Source organism: Schistocerca nitens, chromosome 8 (assembly GCF_023898315.1).
Source record: "Schistocerca nitens isolate TAMUIC-IGC-003100 chromosome 8, iqSchNite1.1, whole genome shotgun sequence".
Classification (NCBI taxonomy): Eukaryota; Metazoa; Arthropoda; class Insecta; order Orthoptera; family Acrididae; genus Schistocerca; species Schistocerca nitens.
Window position 1 is genome coordinate 581422351 of NC_064621.1, and position 20880 is coordinate 581443230.

The 20880-nt window shown below is 38.5% G+C and overlaps 1 protein-coding gene across 2 annotated transcripts in view; it reads left to right on the forward strand.

The window, feature by feature from the left end:
* LOC126198889 (dolichol kinase) overlaps positions 1-20880 on the forward strand; it is a 52989-nt gene that overhangs the window by 6426 nt on the left and 25683 nt on the right. For both annotated transcript variants that reach the window (XM_049935499.1, XM_049935500.1), the window contains exons 3-4: positions 932-1152; positions 5073-5261. In XM_049935499.1, coding sequence (XP_049791456.1) covers positions 932-1152; positions 5073-5261 — 410 coding nt within the window. The remainder of the gene's footprint in view (positions 1-931; positions 1153-5072; positions 5262-20880) is intronic.

A 20880-nucleotide genomic window follows, 5' to 3' on the forward strand; every position in this document is an offset into this window, starting at 1 on the left:
CCTCCTGCCACCGAAATTCACTAATTCCCACTATATCTAACTTTAACATATACATTCCCTGTTTACATTTTCTAACCTACCTGCCTGATTAATGGATCTGACATTCCACGCTCCAATCCGTAGGACACCAGTTTTCTTTCTCCTGATAATGACATCCTCTTTTGTAGTCCCCGCCCCGAGATTCGAATGGGGGAATATTTTACCTCCAGAATATTTTACACAAGAGGACGCCATCATCATTTAACCAAACTGTAAAGCTGCATGCCCTCAGGAAAAATTACGGCTGTAGTTTCCCCTTGCTTTCAGCACTGCAACATAGCCCTGTTACATTTCATCGCCATATCAATACCTAACAACAGAAGCCACAGAATAAATGAAACGTCTTACCGCACCTTGAACAGCAAACCAATAACACTCAACAAAAACACCAAACACACAAACAAAAAAATTAATTGATAACCATTGAAAAAAATTCCAAGCCTTAGATCCGAACTACAAACACAGTCAGTGACTTCACACATCCCACACCAAGGCTCAAATGAACCCAATACCGCACACTACATTCAGCACATACTCACACACCACCAGAAGGTGCCATCAGACACAAGACGACATCTACAAACACAACCAATTCATAAACTCTACGCCATAATGATGTCACACACCATAACGCCTTTACGTCGTGGGTGAGAGCAAACGGGTGGAATCGGATGCTTCCATTGATCCTGAATATGTAGTGTAAACTTCATGTTTTCAGGTGCATTCTCTATTAAGTTTCTTGGTAGTTATGATGTCTCTATTGTACAGTTATTAACAGGATGCCAAAGTACTCCACATTCCTCTTATTGTTTTTTCATTCTTGGCCTGATGTGTTCACATGCATATTTTAGCACAGTTATTACAGCATTATAATACATGTTCTTTGTTTTAGGCATACCACTATGCTTTATTGGTTCAGTGCTGGGTTCATATGCCTATACATTAGGCATTCCCACTATTTTAACACACTGCCCAAAATATTTCACATATGGAGAAGCAGGGGTTATTGTGCAGTCTTTTTTGACATTTTTATTTTCTGCTGCAGTCAACATACCTCGCTTCTGGAATATGACTTCACTTGAAGACATTGATAGAGCTACAGTGATATTACAGGTAATTAAAACAATGAACAGGCACAGTTGCATTTTAAGGTAATTATATACAAGAGATTTATGTGTAATAACTCACTACAAAAATTCCTTTAGATAACGGAACTAAAAAACTTAAGGTTTGTTCCAATCCTTCTGGTGTACTGCTACTTCATGACACAAAATCCCAAAGTAATAGATGTTTCAAACATTTTGTAACAACCCTACTCAGGGCAGCCCTCATCATTTACATCAACCGGTGGACTTCGTCACTGAAGGCCAATTCACACTGGCTGTCATGGCACCATCATGTCATGTCACAGTGTATTCACACTGTCCATCATGTCATGACATGTCGAATCAATTCAAGTCACTTGATCTGAACTTGCACGGCTGTCCTCAACTTTTTTCTCAGGAATAGCGACTTTTGCAAGATGATTGTCAAATGTTTTTAAGCACAAGGTGTACATACACAATGCGGTAGCTTATATAATGGGTGCTGGAGTCCACATATGCATGAAAATGACATTTATTGGACTCAGATTGTTTGCAGCTTGCAGGGGTAGCTTGTATATTAGAGAAGGAAGGCAGATGTGTAAAACAGCACAAAAAATAGTGTCTCAAAAATGTCATTACATGATACAGAAAGGGAATTTCACACGATACAAGGAGGTAAAGCACGAGAAATGTGCGCTGCAAATTTTAGAAAGTTGAAGCAACAGTTTTTTGTTTTCTCAAATTAAACCCAGAATTACTGAAAGGAACATCTGCCATCACATCCGCGAAAAACTGGTTTGTTTAAGATTAATTTTAGTTGCCAGTGCAGTAAAAATTTTTGCACAGTAGTCATATTTTCATTACCTTTCCCTTAAAGATTTCTAGGATTTCTTTACATTGTGTATTTGGTTTTAATAGTTAGTGCTTTATTTGTACTTGCATTACCCACTGAAACCACATAGTCAAATATTGACCACAGATGCTTGAAGAACTTCCGCACACATTCCCAAGAACTACTACAATGAACAAGCCTACAAACATATTTAAACAAACAACTCTAATACATTACTTGATGTATACTTCACTGAAGAAGCTTTTGTCCACTGTTGCAGTGTTTGAAGGTTTCAGTTCATTTCTTTATGAAACACTAAAAATGCCTGACACCACACAAAATTAAATTACATGTACTAATCAGTCTGATTTACCCAAAGTACTTTCTCACTTAAAGTTGCAGCCATATTGCAAACCATTTCATTGTAAAATATTAAAATGGTTCTGGTATGTATACAAATTCACTTTGTAAACATAGTAAAGGGCAAGTAATTCAGTACATTCATGTCGTACAATTCAGACTGCAGACTCGTTGCTTCAATTAATCTTTCATCATTTATTATAAGCTTTAACAAAAGAAATAATGAAACAAAACAACTTACAACAAATAGCAAACAGATAAGTGATATAAACCTTGAAAACCATGACAAAACAAAATATGAAGATCACCATACGGCTGTGTATTGGGAGGAAATAAGCTTTGGGGGTCATGTAATCAACAATGGTTGGATGATGCCAACCATCAAAACTTTCTTCCAGAGAAACCTTGATGATGCCATATCATGATGGAAAGCCAGTATGTGTGCCACCATTTGAAATGCATTTGAGAAAGTTTTGACATGATGTAGCAGACATGACATGACGGCCAGTGTGAATTTGTCTTAAGTGGAAGCATATAACCCAAGTTTGTCCCTTTGTGCTTGGTAGTAATCTCTAGTGAAAACATGAGTTCCATATCATCTTTCCCTTTGTTAGCACATTTTTATTTATGCGCCTATTGGCAAAATGCTGTGTTGCACATTTGCAAGCCTGTGATAAGTATTTGCAATTGTTCCACATCTTGGTCTGCAGTCATAAATCTTGAAACTTTGTTAAACACTTGAACTTCTTGACTGTTTTGGAGGTCCAACACCAAATTTGACTCATTACTTAATGGAATTATGCTCAGATGTGTGGGACTCTTACCAAACAGAAATAACAGGAGATACTCAACTTATAGAAAGGATGGCAGTGTGAATTATCACAGGTTTAATAGATCTTGTAACAAAACAGGAGCCTCCCTAATATTACTTCTACAAGAAATGGCTGTGTTCCTTTAAAAAAATTAATAATAAAATGATTGATGACTCAAATTGAAGTGGAATTTGGCACAGAAAAAGAGTATGGGAACTCTATATGTAGCACTGGGATAAAGACAGAAAGCTTTGAGTATTCCCAGAATTTAGATTATTACTTACTTGGACTGAAATAATTACTGATATTCATCACAAAGGGGGGAAGTAAGGTCACACAGTGACTGGAATACTATATAGTATGAGTTCTAAGATGCAAACAAATGCCAGCAAGTATGCATCTCTGATTTAAAATTTTCATGTGGTCCATATGCTTTACCAGTGAAAGTCCACCTACTCTACCCTGATAAGTCACACACTTGTGTGGATGGTTTTACTTCTGAAGAGTTGTCCAGAATGCACCTTGTGTATGGTTTCGCTGAATGCATTGGGAGAGACTGCACAGAGAAGCTATGCTGAGCTGTTAATGCAGAAACGGTAACCAAAGAAGTGTGTGTTAATTTTGTCCACCATTGTCAGTGTTGCCGCTGTGACTGTTATTCTGTAAAAAAGAAAACAAACTGTCTACAGTCAGAAATCGTCATTTCTATTCCAATACATGATGCATTGTGAGGATTGGGAGTCATATTCAAGTGCTTCATCAGTCTGCATCATTGTTTGAAAACAGATTATTACTGGCGCCGTTAACTACATAGGTATACTACAAGGCAGCACATTGTGACTACAATTTTTGTAAAATAAAGCTGCAATGTGCCACATTGTGATACACCCATGTACACTTAACAGGACCAGTAATAATCTGTTTTTTTTTTTTTGTAAAAAAACTGCCTAGCTGATCAAGCACCTGAAGATGAGCCCCCTTGGGCTCAAAATGCATTGTATGATGAAATAAAAATCAATATTTGTGACAGAAGTAATTTTTTTCTGTTTAAGAAAGTAACTGTGTTTTCTTCTGAGGGTTGTTGCATTACTCTGTTTTGATGACTGCATATTATAGGCTTTTTCACTGTTGCAAAGATTTTTGCCCAGAAACATAGGTAACTGAAGGAACAAACTGAATGAACTGTTGTTATAGTATTACTCAGTAACAAGCCACAAGAGACCACAAATAACATTTTGTCAGAGTTATGGTTCAGTGTCTCACACTGAATGTTGTCTAAGCAACTAATTTGAGTGTTGGTCCAACTTTTTCTTAAAATCATTGACCATTCTGTATTGCAGTTCACATTTTGCCTTCATCTCACTTGCACCAGTTATTCTTCCTCTGTATTCTTTGATTTTAATCCATTCATGTGCTGGGTTGTTATTGATATTGTTGTTGTTACTACTACTTAGTATTTATCAATTCTAATCCTTTTTTACATAGATTTGTGTCACATTTTACCCCATAAAGACAAACCACAGTAGTTGTTGAAAACTGATCTTACTTGTGTAATACATAATTGATAACTGTAAATGCTAATCTGAGATGAAGAGGTTGGCACAGGTGAGGCAATTGTGGCATAGTTGGAAGACTGCTGACCAAAAACATTGTTAATTCTTTTAAGTGACAAAAAGTGTTTACTCAGCCAGTAATAAAATACATGCATTCTTTTAGGAATAACAATAAATAAATCTGCTTAATTTACTGTGTATTTTTACGTCTGTTATTAGGCCAGTGAATCACGAGCAAAACGAATTATGTATAGAAATTCCAGTTGTTTATCAGTGAGTGTGTGAGTGTCCCTTTTAAAATGAGTTAATATATTATGAAGGTCAGTGTCACCTAGCTTGCAGAGAAATTGTGTGTTGATGTACTAAGTCCTTTTGCAAATGGAATTTACAGGTTGGCCTAGTGGGTGTGACAGTTATTTGTCTAGGACTGTGGCTGGTTCCAGCTTTGAGAGCAACAGTTGGCTTCTACAGCATTTGTGCAAGTGTACTCATTGGACTTGTGATCTTCCCATTGCACATTATCATGGGAGCCAGTCCAGTTATGTGGATTATCCAGTTGCTGTTTGCAGATGTGAAAACGGTAAATTATATGAAGGATTTTTTACAAACATCTGTTAGATCATGCTATTGTAATCTAATATTATTGTTTTCAAATTTGTCATTTATTATTGTTAGGGAATTGAAAATAGAGCATTTATTTTTAGCAAAATTAGCATTTTTTCCCATAATTGTTGTAGTTTAAAATTGTTTGACACATAAATTTGTTTGCCACGCTGTGTGTCTAAGTTGTAGTTGATCACAAAAGAAGATAAAAAGAAAAAAAGCCATTTTTGGATTGAAATAACAGTAATAAGGAGACAATCTAGTTTTTATTCTCAGTAAGAAGAGTTTTTGAGTGTAATGTTTGCCTGTACACAAATTTCAATTATTTCTCTGGAATAGTCTTTGCTTACTTTCTTCTTTTGGCTTTATTTAAACTTTCATCAAATGATTGTTGCTGTTGAGAAACAGCTGCATTTCTCACTGGTGAGCAGTGTGCTTTCCTGATTTAAGGTGTATGTTGACCTTTTGTTTCTTTTCCTGCCCAGTTCAATAATTAAAAATCTGCAGGACACTATTGAATCTGTGGCATTTAATCCATGGTTAGCATACAGTAGAGCCACACAGCAATCAGTCACAATCCCATTAGTTTTTATTATTGTTGCAAATCTATGTTTTGACTATAAGTGCCAGTCTTTAGTGCATTTTCATTGCAATTCAATAGACTCGTGGAGTTCATGTCATGTTCCTATAGGTGCACAGGCCTTCTGCCTGTGCGCGTGTAAGAACATATGGTGACATGAACTGCCACAAGTCTATTGAATCGTAACAAAAATACATTGAAGATAGCTATTTATATCTGAAATCTAGATTTGCAAGAGTGATAAAAACTAATGGAATTTCGACTGACGACTGCGTACCTCTCCTTTCTTATAGTCTGTCGCTGTACTTGGTGGTTCCTAATGGAATCAAAGTTGGTTATACTGTAGAGCCCTTTTCAATGCTGCATATAGGATGGACAAGATAGGGGATGTAGAGGCAAAAATAACTCTTTTTCATCCTTTTGAGGAAGACTGTTGATGCAGTTTCTGCAGTGCAGACATTACAACGTAGTGTGAGAGTAAACAGAAGATTTCAGATGTTCAGTTGGCAAAGAGCGCTATGCAGGTGCAAGACGAGCCCTGCGTCCTTCTCACAGTTCAACAGCCTTCAATGATTGTGTTTCTGTGACAGGAGAATTGATACATGGATCGCCAATACCTTGTGGTGTCATGAGTCATACTCTGATCCCTTGATGAACCAGAAATAGTCTCGTCTCTCATTTCAAAATAAGAACAGAAAATAACATGCTATGCAAAACAAGAATAAAGTGGTGTGCACAAAGCATTTGGCAACAGCTAGCACGAAATTGAATTTTGTGGTTGGCAACTTCGTAAATGAAGCGGTTCAGTGCAACCTCTGTTGGTATCTTATGTACCCCACACCAGAAGCTGCCATGTTACAGTGACTGCAGTTTTGCATAATACCAACTTTAGTTAGTAGACAAAACAGACCCATCTCTTTGGCTGAGTCCTAAGTTGCCATATCCAGCATGTATGTTAGAGATCATTCAGCCATGCATTTTTTGATGTGGGATTGGAGTGCAGCTTATAAGTTTACTGTTATATCCTTGTGTCAACACTCAAGTGTGAAATGTATTCTGCAAACATACATTCTCTTTGCAAATTTTGGTTCACTAGATGTTACGCAATACCGGTAACTAAAAATTGCTTACTTTCATCTATCTGTATATGCAAAAAATAACGCTGTTTAAAACTATCTCTGATAAAATAGAGTTCATCTGGGGGAAAAAATCTCTGTGAAATAGCATTTATTACATAAATTCACATTTTTCCTCCATTTCGAGGCAGAATTCGCACACATTGTAAATGCATTTTTTTAAGGTCTCTTATTATTAAAACAAACACAGGTCAGTGAGGTGAAAAATGGAATTTCACATGGAGGTTTTTGGTATATGGTTGTCATTCTAAGATTCTCATGCATGCCCAGCACAGCAGTCGAATAGCTTCATTCACCTTCAGGTAATCAATTACCTTCAGATAAGACTATTAGTAGTTGCTTTGGATGAGCCCTTGATGATACTAGTCATGAATGTTGACCAAAATCAATTTTTCCAGATTAACATCAACATTGTGTGGAATGAAGAGGATTGGAATGTGAATTACAGGAGGTAGAGACATACTTAGGAGTATTGAATACTGCAGCACATCTGGTTTTGTGAGGAGAAATAGGTGTGTAAAATATCGTATCCCAGAGGGTTGTGGATAATTCAACCATGCTCAAAAGTGGACTTGCATTATTTTATGATAGGAAATGCTCAAAAAATTCAACCAAGGAAATCCAAAATCAACATTATAACAGGAGACAATATTTATACATGCTCCAAACTAAGCAGCAATTGGCTATTTGGGTGTTCAGAGATCACCCGAAACCAACAAAAGTATCTGAGACAAATCCATTGTGTATTTCCCCCTGTACACTTTACCATTGTGAGCAGCCAGAGAAATGGGAAAAATCTGAGGAAGGCTTCTCTTGACTTATGTTGAGAGTACCATTCACAGAGAAATGGCTAGGATGAAGTTAGTGGGACTGAGTGAAGTGCAGTGGCAGGAAAAACAAATAGGGGTAATGCACAAGCATTTTGAAAAGTAATTAAAGTTCATGGAGAAGAAATGTAGAAACTTCGTGGTTTGCCAATGTTATTGTAATTAAGTCACAGATGGGCAAAGGACTTGCAAGAGTTAGTTGAAAGGAATAAATAGTGACTCAAAAATAATTTATAAGTTGAACATGAGCTTAAGTGAAACAAGGGTAACGGAGTGTAGCCTGGTGTTGCTGAGGAATTCATTTCAGTTGATGTGAACTTTTTCAAGCAGTCTTCTGACTGATTTGATGTGGTCTGTCATGAATTCCTCCCTTGTGCCAAGTTCTTAATTTCATAGTAGCACTTCAAACCTGTGTCCTCAATTGTTTGCTTGGATGTTTTCCAATCCCTGTCTATCTCTACAGATTTTACCCTGTACAGCTCCCTCTAGTCTATGGAAGTGATTCCCTGATGTCTTTGTGGATGACCTACCATCCTGTCACTTTGTCTTGTTAGTGTTTTTACATATATTCCTTACCTTTTGATTTCTCATTCCTAACCCTATCAGATCACCTAATTTTCAACATTCTTCTGTAGCACCACATCTTACATGTTTTGATTCTCTTTTTTTTCTTTTTCCCCACATCTCTATTTTGCTGTCATACAATGCTGTGCTCCAAACATAAATTATCAGAAATTTCTTCCTCAGATTAAGACGTAAGGTTAATACTAGTAGACTTCCCTTGGCCAGGAATGCCCCATTCCGCCAATGCCACACTGCTTCTGATGTCCGCTATCTCTGATGGGGTATTTTGCTTCTTAGGCAACAGAATTATTTAACTTTGTCTACTTTGTGTTAAGTTATTTGCCGTTCTCATGTCTGCTACTTACTGTTACTTTGGTGTTTCTTCAGTTTACTGTCAATCTACATTCTGTACTCATTAGACTGTTCATTCCATTCAAGAGACCCTGTGGTTCTTCTTCACTTTCACTTAGGATACCAATGTCATCAATGAATCTTATCACTGAAATCCTTTCACTCTGAATTTGTCACACCCTTGAACCTTTCTCTTATTTCCATCATTGCTTCTTCAGCCTATAGATTGAACAGTGGGGGCAAAAGACTACGTCCCTGTCTTACATGATTTTTAATGCAAGCACTTTGTTATTGATCTTCTACTCCTATTGTTCTCTCTTGGGTCCTGTACATACTGTACATTATGTCTTTCCCTGTAGTGTGCCACTATTTTTCTTAGAATTTCAAAAATCTTGCACCATTTTACATTGTCACATGCTTTTCCAAGCGGACAAATACTATGAACGGATACTGACTTTTATCAGTCTTGCTTCCATTATCAGCAGCATCGTTGGAACTTCCTCTCAGGTGCCTTTACCTTTTCCAAAGCCAAACTAATCATCATCTAACAGATCTTCAGTTTTCTTTTCCTTTCTGTATATATTATTCTTGCCAGCAACTTGAGTGAATGAGCTGTTAAGCTGATTGTATGATAATTCTGGCACTTGTTGGCTCTTGCAATCTGGAGCAGCACTACTGCATCAAATTTGGCCAGAAACTGGATGACAGACAGGTGGAAACCATTTGGAAGATTCAGACGGCTTTCAGTGATTGTGTTCTGGGCATCACACATATTTAGGAGTGGTACAACTGGTTTAAAGAAGCCTGCACATTGCTGGAGAGTGAGCCACACTCTGGTTGGCCATCAACGTGCCCACTTTTTTGACACATTGCATTGTGACCAACGATTTGGCCATGAAGAGAATGTTAATGAAGGATGTGCTGACAGTGCAGCAAAAGCAGCTTCATGTTGAAAGTCTTACAGGACATGTTGAACTCCACAAACAGTGAACCCGACTTCGCAAACACCATAATCACTGGTGACGAGTCCTGGGTGTATGATTATACCCAGAAACCAAATTACAGTCATCACAATGGAAGTATTCGTCACCACCAAGACTAAAGAAGACCCACCAAGTGTGCAGCAACATCAAAGTGATGCTGACTGTTTTTGTTGACTCGCGCAGTGTGGTACACCATGAGTACGCAGCACAGGGTCAAACAATCACCAAACCGTACCTCAGGAATGCCGTCCATTGCTTACATTCTGTTGTTTGGTGCAAGAGACCCTACTTGCAGTCAACAGGAAATTGGTGCCTCTATCACAACGATGCTCCACCACATTCCTCATACTTCATTCAGAAGGTTTTGGTGAAAAACCAGAATCCTGTGCTTCAATAGGGTCCTTACTCTTGTGATCTGGCCCCTTGCAACTTCTAGCTGTTCCCCAAACTCAGGAGGCCACTGAAAGGAAAGCTGTCTCAGAAAAGGGAGGACATTATAGCACCAGCAACAGCAGCTGAGCTAAACTCCATTCCAAAAGAGGCTTTTTCGGCATGCTGGCTCTGCTGGGAGAAGTGTGTGGAGTCCCAAGGGAACTACTTTCAGGATGATTAGGTGTCCAGTGCTCCAGGTAAGCCAGTTTGTTTTTCCTGGCCATGGGTCAAGTACTTTCCTAACATACCTCTTATTATCGCCGTTTTCCCCAATGATTTTAGAAATTCTGATGGAATGTTATCTATCCTGTCTGCCCTATTTGATTGTAAGTCATCCAAAGCTCTTCCCTATCAACTCTTATTTCTTCTGTCATTTCATCAGATAACACCTTTTTTGGTGACTCCCTTGACCACTAGTATTGGACTCACCCTTCTTCTCTATTATGACCAGGAGTTCTCTTTCACCTACTACTCCAGCAGCTTAACTTCATGTTACCTACCACATGCCTGATGTGTGTGAACCCTTCACCACCTTGGCTTCATGTGGCAGCTCGTGTTCATCTTGGACTTCATTTGCTTCCTAAGAAAACAGCTCCAGATTTGATCTCTCACTGTAAGTTTCTTGACCTTCGCACGCAACTTCACCTTCGTCTACACTGATGGCTTTAAGACTGACTGTGGTGTCGGGTGTGCCTTCGCTATTGGCACAGACTATTATCGGTATTGGCTTCCAGAACACTGCTCAATATTTACAGCAGAGCTCTTTGCTCCCTCTCTCTGACGATCCAGTGCAACCAGTGCCACAGGCTTTTTCATCATATGCTCCTATTCTCTGTGCCTTTCAGAGCTTGTGTGTGATGTACATCTCTTAGTGCAGTGGGTCCAAGAAAGCTACCACTTGCTCACTGTTGACAGTGCCACTGTGACATTCATGTAGGTCCCTGGTCACGTCAGTTTGATGGGAAATTAAGCTGCTGGCGGGATAGAGGGATACCAAGACCTGACTACAGTAAACAGATGCAAATGAATGTTTGTTGTAGCAGTTAATCAAGTCAAATGCCTCTTTCCTTCTTCTAATGTGAGTATAAATATTGCTACTTCCTGTAAAAGTCGGTCACAGTTTAAAAGAGTCAAGAATAGAAGAAATTCCTTCTTACCATGCGAAATAGTACGGCTGGTCTTGTCAAAAATTTAGCCAGGTGCTAAAATATTGTCTAGGTAAATTACACATGCAAGAATCTGAATGTGGTGAATGGGCTTGATGTGCTGTAAGGGATATGTAATTCCTTTCTCCTCTAACACATTTCAAGAAAACACACAGAAACTGGCTCACTGTAGTAGCTCTCCACAGTTGCATCGACACATGACAATAACAAGGAACTGCTTCATGCATTTTTCAGTTCTAATGACATGATGTGTTATGGTACTTTTTCACTGTGCATATCTTCAGGGTTAAGCTCCAAAGCCTCATATGGGCTATGTCTCACGTAACACAAGTGTGATATGGGAAAATGTTTTCCCAAGGACTCTAACTATGCTTCAGAAAGTGATAAGATTTACAGAGTAATTATCATGTTGGAAGGAACTGTGAAAACTTTTGCAACCAATAACATTATACAGACTTTGGTGGTAAATGCTATTTGGTCAAGTGCTTATTATGGCATACTGAGCAGCTAGCAGCATGAATACATATTTACGCTTTTCCACTCACGTAACAGTGTGACTTCCGTCAGAAAATCAGATGTCCTAGGAAAAAAAAAAAAAAAAAAAAAAAATATGTTAGTCATCTTGATGAAATTTGTAACTATTTCTGTGGTTACTTGAAATTCAAAAAAACATTTCATTTGAAATCTGCAGCAAGTTTTATTTATGTCAAGATCAAAAAGCCACATTACGGATTACTTTAAATGTAATGCACATAAATTAATCAAATAGCTATTTTTATGAAGTCATCATAGTATAACTTGAAATTGATAGCTGTGAGATTTTTGAAAAAAACTTGATTATGTATCAAAAGGATAGGCAAATGGGAAAAAGTGGTGGTGTATTTGTCACTGTAGACGGGAAACAAATCCATTGACACAGAAATTGCAGATGCAAGTGAGATTGTTCAGACAAGACTCAGTCAGTAACAGGGATAGGCATAAAACGATAATTGGATCGTGCTATCACCCAGTTGACTCATAGATAACTTGAATTCAGTTCTATGTAAGTTCCCCAATCGTACCATAATCATCAATGGAGACTTTAATCATCCAATAATTAATTGGGAAAAGTAGTTTTGTGAGTGATGGGTGTGATGAGACATCCTGGGAAAACAGCATCTCTGAAAACTACATCTACATGATTACTCTGCAATTCACATTTAAGTGCTTGGCAGAGGGTTCATTGAACCACAATCATACTATCTCCCTACCATTCCACTCCTGAACAGCGCGCGGGAAAAACGAACACCTAAACCTTTCTGTTCGAGCTCTGATTTCTCTTATTTTATTTTGATGATCATTCCTACCTATGTAGGTTGGGCTCAACAAAATATTTTCGCATTCAGAAGAGAAAGTTGGTGACTGAAATTTCGTAAATAGATCTCACCGCGACGAAAAACGTCTTTGCTTTAATGACTTCCATCCCAACTCGGGTATCATATCTGCCACTCTCTCTCCCATATTACGTGATAATACAAAACGAGCTGCCCTTTTTTGCACCCTTTCTATGTCCTCCGTCAATCCCACCTGGTAAGGATCCCACACCGCGCAGCAATATTCTAACAGAGGACGAATGAGTGTAGTGTAAGCTATCTCTTTAGTGGACTTGTTGCATCTTGTAAGTGTCCTGCCAATGAAACGCAACCTTTGGCTCACCTTCCCCACAATATTATCTATGTGGTCTTTCCAACTGAAGTTGTTCGTAATTTTAACACCCAGGTACTTAGTTGAATTGACAGCCTTGAGAATTGTACTATTTATCGAGCAATCGAATTCCAACGGGTTTCTTTTGGAACTCGTGTGGATCACCTCACACTTCTCGTTACTAGCGTCAACTGCCACCTGCCACACCATACAGCAATCTTTTCTAAATCACTCTGCAACTTATACTGGTCTTCGGATGACCTTACTAGACAGTAAATTACAGCATGATCTGCGAACAACCTAAGAGAACTGCTCAGATTGTCACCCAGGTCATTTATATAGATCAGGAACAGCAGAGGTCCCAGGACACTTCCCTGGGGAACACATGATATCACTTCAGTTTTACTCGATGATTTGCCTCATACTACCAACTGCGACCTTCCTGACAGGAAATCACGAATCCAGTCGCACAACTGAGACGATATCCCATAGGCCCGCAGCTTGATTGGAAGTCGCTTGTGAGGAACGGTGTCAAAAGCTTTCCGGAAATCTAGAAATACGGAATCAACTTGAGATCCCCTATCGGTAGCGGCCATTACTTCGTGCGAATAAAGAGCTAGCTGCGTTGCACAAGAATGATGTTTTCTGAAACCATGCTGATTATGTATCAATAGATCGTTCCCTTCGAGGTGATTCATAATGTTTGAATACGGTATATGCTCCAAAACCATACTGCAAACCGACATAAATGATACAGGTCTGTAGTTCAATGGATTACTCCTACTACCGTATTTACTCGAATCTAAGCCACACTTTTTTTCCGGTTGTTGTAATCCAAAAACCCGCCTGCAGCTTAGAATCGAGTGCACAGCAAGCGGAAGTTCTGAAAAATGTTGGTAGGTGCCGCCACAACTAACTTCTGCCGTCGAATATATGTAGTGCTACACAGGCATGCTTTGTAGGCACAAAGATAAATACTGGCGCCGGAACCTATGAGCTTTTTTCCTCCGCCCCGAGTTTCGACCACTGCATTTTCATACATTATCCAACGAAGTAAATACAAATTCCGTATTGTTCATCTTCGAATGTAGCAGAATTTCAATATATTACGAAAATCCGACTGGCAAGACTCTTCGGGATGTTTGTCAATATGGCCAACTCTACGTTCTGAATTTTTTCTGCCTGTGAGAAGAGAGTGTTGCTAATAGGAACCTGATGAAATGTGAATCACATGCAGTATTCTCTTCACCATAGGAATAATACAAATATAAACATTTTGCCATGTATTCTTTCGTGTTTGCTGCTATCTCATTTAAATCCTGTCTGCCTAAGAAACTACGAAACTAGAGTGACACAACAGCAAACGCGGAAGAATATATGTATCGTGTCATGTTTATATTCGTATTATTCTTATGCCTAATAGTGATAGTCAGATATGAAGCACAGCAATTGACTAGATTTTTAAATCTAAGATGACTCTAATTTTTGTGCAGAATTTGATGTACTAAAGAAGTGGCCGCAAAGATTTTCAAACAGAAAAATTTTCGCCTAACTCTCGTTCAAAACATGTTCTATCATACGCAGTCTATTATTTAGTTCTTGTTGATCATTATCAAAGAAAGCAGCAGTGTAAGTAACAACAAATAGCAATCTCTTGCCATTGTCTCTAATGAGACGATTCCTCTCTCTCTCTCTCTCTCTCTCTCTTTTTTTTTTAATTTGAAGCGGCAGTAGCGTGCACAAAAGCAAGCCATGCCGCGAGCGGCGACAGGCCATAAACACGCACTATCAGAATCCGACAAACGATGCATGACACAGTACAGTAATGCATTTTCAGCTTAGAGTGACGTAAACACCTATAACAAAGAAAACGGCACGTATCAGATCAAAGCAAAATAAGCAATCGATTCAAACCAGACGAAGCACGTGAAAAAGGAAGGGTACCCGTATAAATACGGACGGAGCGCCTGACGCATAGCAGTGGCTACCTGGTAAAGCTTAACTGCTAAGCTTAAGACTCGAACCAAACTACTGTAGGTGTATCGTCATTCATTCGATCTAAATTGTGTCTCTTATTACAATGGAACAACTTTGTTTCGATTTGGAGGTGCGGCCTAAAACTTTTCTCTCCCCTTGAATTTAGAGTCTCAAATTTGAGGTGCGGCTTAGTCGGGGAAATTTTTTTTTCCTTTATTTCCAATCTCATTTTTCAGGTGCGCCTTAGATTCGAGTGCGGCTTAGATTCGAGTAAATACTGTTGTGACCTGCGCAATTTTCCATTCTGCAGGTACACATCTATCGGTGAGCGAGCGGTTGTATATGATTGCTAAGTAGGGAGCTATTGTATCAGCGTAATCTGAAAGGAACCTAATCAGTATACAATCTGGACCTGAAGACTTGCCCGTATCAAGTGATTTGAGTTGCTTAGCAACCCCTAAGGTATCTGCTTCTAAGAAATTCATGCTAGCAGCTGTTTGTGTTTCAAATTCTGGAATATTCCATTCGTCTTCCCCGGTGAAGGAATTTCGGAAAACTGCGTTCAATAACTCCGCTTTAGCGGCACAGTCGTCGGTAACAGTACCATCGGCACTGCGCAGCGAAGGTATTGACTGTGTCTTGCCACTTGTGTACTTCACATACGACCAGAATTTCTTCGGATTTTCTACCAAATTTCGAGACAATGTTTTGTTGTGGAACCTATTAAAGGCATCTCGCATTGAAGTCCGTGCCAAATTTCGCGCGTCTTTAAATTTTAGCCAATCTCCAGGATTTCACGTTCTTCTGAACTTAGCATGCATTTTCCATTGCCTCTGCAACAGCGTTCGGACCTGTTTTGTGTACCATGGGGGATCAGTTCCATCTCTTACCAATTTGAGGTATGAATCTCTCAATTGCTGTTGCTACTATATCTTTGAATTTGAGCCACATCTTGTCTACATTTGCATAGTCAGTTCGGAAGGAATGGAGATTCTCTCTTATGAAGGCTTCTAGCAACACTTTATCCGCTTTTTTGAATAAAATTATTTTGCGTTTGTTTCTGGTGGATTTGGAAGAAACAGTATTGATCCCAGCTACAATGACCTTGTGATCACTAATCCCTGTGTCAGTCATGATGCTCTCTATTAGCTCTGGATTGTTTGTGGCTGAGGTCAAGCGTGTTTTCGCAACCATTTACAATTCACGTGGGTTCCTGGACTAACTGCTCGAAATAATTTTCAGAGAAAGCATTTAGGACAATTTCGGAAGATGTTTTCTGCCTACCACCGGTTTTGAACAAGTATTTTTGCCAACATATCGACAGAAGGTGTAAGTCCCCACCAACTGTAACTGTATGAGTGGGGTATTTATTTGTTACGAGAGTCAAATTTTCTCTGAACGGTTCAGCAACTATATCATCGGAGTCTGGGGGTCAGTAGAAGGAGCCAATTATTAACTTAGTTCGGCTGTTAAGTATAAACTCCACCCATACCAATTCACACGGAGTATCTACTTCGACTTCACTACAAGATAAACCACTACTGACAGACACAAACACTCCACCACCAATTCTGCCTAATCTATCTTTCCTGAACACCGTCTGAGACTTCGTAAAAATTTCTGCAGAACTTATTTCAGGCTTTAGCCAGCTTTCTGTTCCTATAATGATTTCAGCTTGTGTGCTTCCTATTAGCGCTTGAAGCTCACGGACTTTCCCAGCGCAACTACAACAATTTACAACTACAATTCCGACTGTTCCTTGATCCAATCACTACGTAGAGCAAATAGCTAAGAGCACCAGTCATGACGAGAATATATTGCATCTGCAGTAACTGCAATAAATAGAAATGACCCCTTTGAGAATGTCCACAGCTAAACTGGTATCAGTGACAGTGATTGCAGTTGTGGCAACAATGATTACCTCAGTACAAAGGACAACTGAAACAAGTAGAAAGATACATACAGTGAAACCCATATTTCACATTTTCATGAGGTTCAGACTTGAAAAAACTTGAAATTGACAAAAAAAACTTGAAATTGACAAAAATGGTGGATCAAGGAAAGTCTTAAAACCACCCAAAATGTGAGCAAAAATACATGTAATTGGTACATATGGTTAAAAATCTCAGTCCTCTCCAATTCTTCGTATAAAATCTGTATAAGTGAGGGAAATTAAATGTACAGTGCAATGATTATACAGTAACTTGAAGTTGAAATTGGTTTGTGGGTACAAGGTAATTGACATTCTATAACCACCCAGAAAAAACAAAAATAGATGAAAATGTTTAATTAGACCAAAAACATCACACCAGGTAAGTAGTTAAACCATAACCATAAATGCAGACATCTACTTAATGTCATACTTTTCACCATTGCTGTTATTGTGTAATGTGTAACTTACATGCCACTCTTCATATGCTCATGACCATTAAAGTGTTATTTTAAGTTTCCTGAGAGAAATGTAGACGTGAGAAAATGAGTTCACTTCCCCAATTGACGTTACAAGCTTATTAGAAGTGGACTCAGTGAATTTCTGCACATTGGTAAAATTTAAATTTGAAAGAAAGCTCAGGTGCTACAGTTTCACTTCATGCCCTCAGTCACAGCTGCCAATCTTTATGATGTACAGCCTGTGGTGCAAAGTGTATACATGAGTAGTGTATGTAGTTGTTGCAACTATATCACATCTTGTGTTGGCAACACCGATCATGGATTATGTTAATATTTGCTCTCTCACATCTTCCCTCCACAACTGCATAAATATTCCCGTAAATCCTTCACAATCCTTGGTGCGAACCATCTGTCTTCTGTGCCACTAATAAATCGTTAAGTTACATCAAATGTCAATAGGAAGAAAAAGGGATGAAGTCAAGTGAGACATTGAGTAAGTACTTAGAATCAAGGTAAATCTTACTAGGAGGAAATGTAAAATCGGGGAATTTTTAGCTTTGGTCTTACATATTTTTCATAGGGGTCACTAATTAATGGTGTAGAATTGCAAAAAATGTAAAATCAGAGAATGTAAAATCAAAGTTCCCCTGTACGTTCAGTAAACTAGATAAAAAAATCAACATTGCCATATCTCAATGAGGAACTTCAAACTTTCAGCACAGAGCAGGAGCATCTAGAGGAACTGTGACTCAAGTTTAAAAGAACAGTGTACCTTGCACTGGATACATTTATATCCAGTAGAACAGTTCATAATGGGAAGAACACCTCCCCACCCCCACCCACCCCCCAAGGTATATAGTCACTGCTATAAAAATCAGAGGTTATGTGCAACAGGTGTAAAACAAAGCATAGGACTTTACATAGAGATATGCTGAATGAAATGCATTTGGCTGTCAACAAAGCAATGCGTGATGCTTTCAGTGACTACCATGGCAGTATGTTGTCAACTGATGTTTCACAAAACCAAAGAATTTCTGATCGTATGTAATGGCGGTTAGTGGTGCTAAAGTTAGTGTCCAGCCCGTAACAAATGAGACAGGAACTGAAATTCAGGGTAGCAAAGCAAAAACTGAAATGTTTATCTCAATTTTCAAATGCTCCTTTACAAAGAAAAATCCAGGAGAACCACCCCAGTTTAATGCTGAAATAAGTATTAGTGTCAGTGGTGTTGAGAAACAGCTGAAATATTTAAAACTGAACAAAGCTCCACAGCCTAATGTAATCTGTGTTAGATTCTATACCGAATTTGTCGCTGAGTTAGAATTCGTCGCTGAGTTAGCATTCATCTGCCTATAATCCATCATGGGCCCGTCAAACAATGAATTCTGCCAATTTTGTGGAAAAAAAAGCTCAGGTCACACCTGTCTACAAGAAGAGTAGTAGGAGTGACCCACAAAACTACCATCCAATATCCTTGATGTCAGTTCATTGTAGAATCCTAGAAAATATTCTGAGCTAAAACATAATGAGGTATCTTGAACATAATGACATCCTCAATGCCAACCAGCATGGATTCCGAAAACATCAATCATGTGAAACCCAACTCGCACTGTTCTCACATCATCGCTGAAAGTTTGGATCAGGGTAGTCAGATAGATACTGTATTTCTTGATTTCTGAAAAGCATTTAACTGAGTACCTAACTTACACTTACTGCCAAAAGTTCGATCATATGGGGTATTGAGTGAAAATCATAACTGGATTGAGGACATTTTAGTAGGGAGGATGGAGAGATGTTGTCAGATGTAGGAGTAACTTCAGGTGTGCCACAGGGAAGTTTGCTGGGACTCTTGCTAATCATGTGAATGTTAATGACCTTGCAACAATATTAATAGTAACGTCTGGCTTTATGAAGGTGATGCAGTTATGTTGAAGTACAGTCTGGAAGAAGGTGACTGAATACTCAGTCAGGCCTTGATAAGATTTCAAAGTGGTGCAAAGATTGGCAGTGTGCTTTAAGTGTTCTGAAATGTAAATTTGTGCATGTCTCAAAATGAAAAGATGACTATAAAGTCAGTGAGTCACTTTCGGGATCGGCCAACCCACACAAATACCTGGGTGTAATATTTTGTAGAGATATGAAATGGCATGATCACATAGGCTCAGTTTTGAATATAGTTAGTGTTAGACTTTGATTTGTTGCTAGAATACTGGAGAAGTGCAATCAGTCTACAAAGGAGATTGCTTAGAAATCACCTGTGTGACTGGTTCTACAATATTGCTCAAGTGTGTGGGATCCATACGAGATATGACTAACGGGGATAGTGAATGTATACAGAGAAGGGCAGCACGAATGGCCTCAGGTTTGTTTACTCCATGGGAGAGTGTCACAGAGATACTGAAGGAACTGAATTGGCACACTCTTTAAGACAAACGTAAACTATCTTGAGAAAGTCTATTAACAGTTTGAAGAACAGACTTCAAATGGCGACACAAGGAATATGCTAAATTTCCCCTCATATTGCTCACATAGGAATCATGATGGTAAGATTAGAATAATTAACTGCAGGCACAGAGACATTGCCAATTACTCTTCCTGTGCTCCATACGTAGATGGAATGGGACGAAACCCCAATAACTGGTGCAATGGGACACACCCTCTGCCATCCACCTCATTGTGGTTTGCAGATTACAGATGTAGATATAGAAATATTTATATGGAGAAATGTGTAAGTATAATTTATGAAGGCTATAACCATCAAAGGTGCTGCCCAACAGTGACAAAACTTCTATTCTTTCAGTAATGTTGTGTAGTAAATGTTGTAATTCTTTACACTAATTCTTCCAAAACTTTAGATAAAAACACACACACACACACACACACACACACACACACACAATATTAAACATGTTTAAAATACACCAGTATTATGAAAAGGATACGTTGATACCATATGGTGTAGATGTTGAGTCACATGTAAGCACAACAAGACTGTCAAGCCGGTAAGCTTTCAGTCGAAAGGCCTTCATCCAAATTAGACAGTGCATGCACGCACGCATTTGCATTTAGTGGAAGCACCGAATTTGGTGGAAGCACCGAATTTGGCCAAATTTGGCGGCAAAGGTCAAATTTGACAAAATTTCCTTGAGTGTCACGAAAAAAACATCAAATATGACAGAAAATTCAATGTATTTGGCAAAAATAATAAATGACATTGCAGAAACAACACCGAATTTGACAAAAAGTAACTCCCAACATTGGCCATAAAATAAAATGATTTTTTTTCCTGTCATTAGAGATGGTTAAGAGTACCAAATGGGGGTGGGGGGAACTTTGTGCCCACCTTTTATAAATATTGAATTTAGATTGACATATCATATTTTAAAATACGAATAAAAATATTTAATGTTTTTTATTGTTTCCACTACCAGATTTTATAAATTAATAATTTTTTCAGCTGAACTTAATCCATTAATTTAAGTCCAATGGTGGTCATCCTGAATTCT